Source organism: Narcine bancroftii, chromosome 13 (genome assembly GCF_036971445.1).
Source record: "Narcine bancroftii isolate sNarBan1 chromosome 13, sNarBan1.hap1, whole genome shotgun sequence".
NCBI lineage: Eukaryota > Metazoa > Chordata > Chondrichthyes > Torpediniformes > Narcinidae > Narcine > Narcine bancroftii.
In genome coordinates this window covers 83120635-83123360 of record NC_091481.1, presented here as the reverse complement: position 1 = coordinate 83123360, position 2726 = coordinate 83120635, and the positions used below count along the sequence as shown (strand labels likewise).

The 2726-nt window shown below is 60.2% G+C and overlaps 1 protein-coding gene across 1 annotated transcript in view; it reads left to right on the top strand.

Annotated features, from left to right (window-relative positions):
• Window positions 1–485: 485 nt before the first annotated feature.
• LOC138748092 (potassium channel subfamily K member 13-like) overlaps window positions 486–2726 on the top strand; it is an 8958-nt gene continuing 6717 nt past the window's right edge. The window contains exon 1 of the mRNA XM_069907782.1: window positions 486–834. Within this exon, the coding sequence (XP_069763883.1) occupies window positions 486–834 (349 nt within the window). The remainder of the gene's footprint in view (window positions 835–2726) is intronic.

Genomic DNA, 2726 nt, shown 5'->3' with positions numbered 1-2726 from the left:
CTATTGATGGAATCATTGATGGGATCTATTGATGGGAATCATTGATGGGATCTATTGATGGGAATCATTGATGGGATCTATGGATGGGATACCTTGATGGATACATTGATGGGATCTATGGATGGGAATCATTGATGGGATCTATTGATGGGATACCTTGATGGATACATTGATGGGATCTATGGATGGGAATCATTGATGGGATCTATTGATGGGATACCTTGATGGATACATTGATGGGATCTATGGATGGGAATCATTGATGGGATCTATTCATTTAAACTGCAGAACTTCTCCGGGCTTTGGATATATTGCTGGGTTGAACCCGCTGCGGGAAGTTTCATCGCCCGGTTGCTCTGCAGAAGGGCAGAGTCCAGAAGAGACCCTTCTTCCTTGACATGCTGTGACATGAGACGGGGGGGGGGGGGGGGGGTGGGGGCATTGGCTCCAGTCACACACACACAGACAGTGGGAGGAGGCGAGAGATGGGCTGGTCGGACGGCGGCGGCTGCTGGTGCCCCGGCCCCCGCCTGAACGAGGACAACGCGCGCTTCGCCCTGCTCGCCCTCCTCATCCTGTGCTACCTGGTGGTCGGGGCGGCCGTGTTCTCGGCGGTGGAGCGGCCGCGGGAGCTGCGGGCGCAGCAGGACTGGAGCCGGACCCTGGGCACCTTCAGCCGCAGCTACAACATCAGCCGCGTCCAACTCGCCGCCTTCCTGCGCGACTACGAGAAAGCCCAGGGCGCCGGCATCCGCGCCGCTCACACCCCGCTCAGACCCCGCTGGGACTTCACCGGAGCCTTTTACTTCGTCGGGACCGTCCTTTCCACTATCGGTCAGTCGGGGTCCCGGGGGAGAGGGAGGGAGGGGGAGAGAGGGAGGGGGGGAGAGGGAGGGAGGGGGAGAGAGGGAGAGGGGGAGTGAGGGGAGAGAGAGAGTGTGAGAGGGAGGGGAGAGAGAGAGTGTGAGAGGGAGGGGAGAGAGAGAGTGTGAGAGGGAGAGGAGGGGAGAGAGAGTGTGTGAGGGAGGGGAGAGAGAGGGTGAGAGGGAGGGGAGAGAGAGAGAGGGAGAGGGAGGGGAGAGAGAGTGTGAGAGGGAGAGGGAGGGGAGAGAGAGAGTGTGAGAGGGAGAGGGACGGGAGAGAGAGAGAGGGAGAGGGAGGGGAGAGAGAGAGTGTGAGAGGGAGAGGGATGGGAGAGAGAGAGTGAGAGGGAGAGGGAGGGGAGAGAGAGGGTGAGAGGGAGGGGAGAGAGAGGGTGAGAGGGAGAGGGAGGGAAGAGAGAGAGTGTGAGAGGGAGGGGAGAGAGAGAGACTGTGAGAGGGAGAGGGACAGGAGAGGGAGAGTGTGAGAGGGAGAGAGAGAGGGGAGAGAGAGAGTGTGAGAGGGGAGAGGGAGGGGAGAGAGAGTGTGTGAGGGAGAGGGAGGGGAGAGAGAGAGTGTGAGAGGGAGAGGGAGGGGAGAGAGAGAGTGTGAGAGGGGAGAGGGGAGGGGAGAGGAGAGAGTGTGAGAGGGAGAGGGACGGGAGAGAGGGAGAGGGAGGGGAGAGAGAGTGTGAGAGGGAGGGGAGAGAGAGGGTGAGAGGGAGGGGGGAGAGAGAGGGGTGAGAGGGAGAGGGAGGGAAGAGAGAGAGTGTGAGAGGGAGGGGAGAGAGAGAGAGTGTGAGAGGGAGAGGGAGGGGAGAGAGAGAGTGAGGGAGAGAGAGGGACGAGAGAGAGTGTGAGAGGGAGAGGGAGAGAGAGAGTGTGAGGGGAGAGGAGGGAGAGAGAGGTGAGAGGGAGAGGGAGGGGAGAGAGAGAGTGTGAGAGGGAGGGGAGGGAGAGAGAGAGTGTGAGAGGGAGGGGAAGAGAGAGAGTGTGAGAGGGAGGGGAGAGAGAGAGAGTGTGAGAGGGAGAGGGAGAGAGAGAGTGTGAGAGGGAGAGGGAGAGAGAGAGAGTGTGAGAGGGAGAGGGAGGGAGAGAGAGAGAGGGAGAGGGAGGGGAGAGAGAGAGTGTGAGAGGGAGAGGAGGGGAGAGAGAGAGTGTGAGAGGGGAGGGGGAGAGAGAGAGTGTGAGAGGGAGGGAGGAGAGAGAGAGTGTGAGAGGGAGGGGAGAGAGAGAGAGTGTGAGAGGGAGAGGGACGGAGAGAGAGAGAGAGGGTGAGAGGGAGGGGAGAGAGAGTGTGAGAGGGAGAGGGAGACGGGAGAGAGAGAGAGAGGGAGAGGGAGGGGAGAGAGAGTGTGAGAGGGAGAGGGAGGGGAGAGAGAGAGTGGTGAGAGGGAGGGAGGGAGAGAGAGGGAGGAGTGTGAGAGGGAGAGGGAGAGGGATGAGAGAGAGTGTGAGAGGGAGAGGGACGGGGAGAGAGAGAGTGGGTGAGGGAGGGTGAGAGAGTGTGAGAGGGAGAGGGAGGGAGAGAGAGGAGAGGAGAGAGGGAGGGGAGAGAGAGAGTGTGAGAGGGGAGGGGAGAGAGAGGGTGAGAGAGGACGGAAGAGAGAGGTGAAGAGGGAGAGGGACGGGAAGAGAGAGAGTGTGAGAGGGAGGGGAGAGAGAGAGAGTGTGAGAGGGAGAGGGAAGGAGAGTGGGAGAGATGTGAGAGGAGAGAGAGAGGAGCGGAGGGAGAGAGAGAAGTAGTTGAGAGGAGAGAGAGAAGGGGAGAGAGGAGATGTGTGAGAGGGAGAGGGACGGGAGAGAGGAGAGTCGTGAGAGGGAGAGGGAGGGGAGAGAGAGAGTAGATGAGGAGGGAGAGGGAGA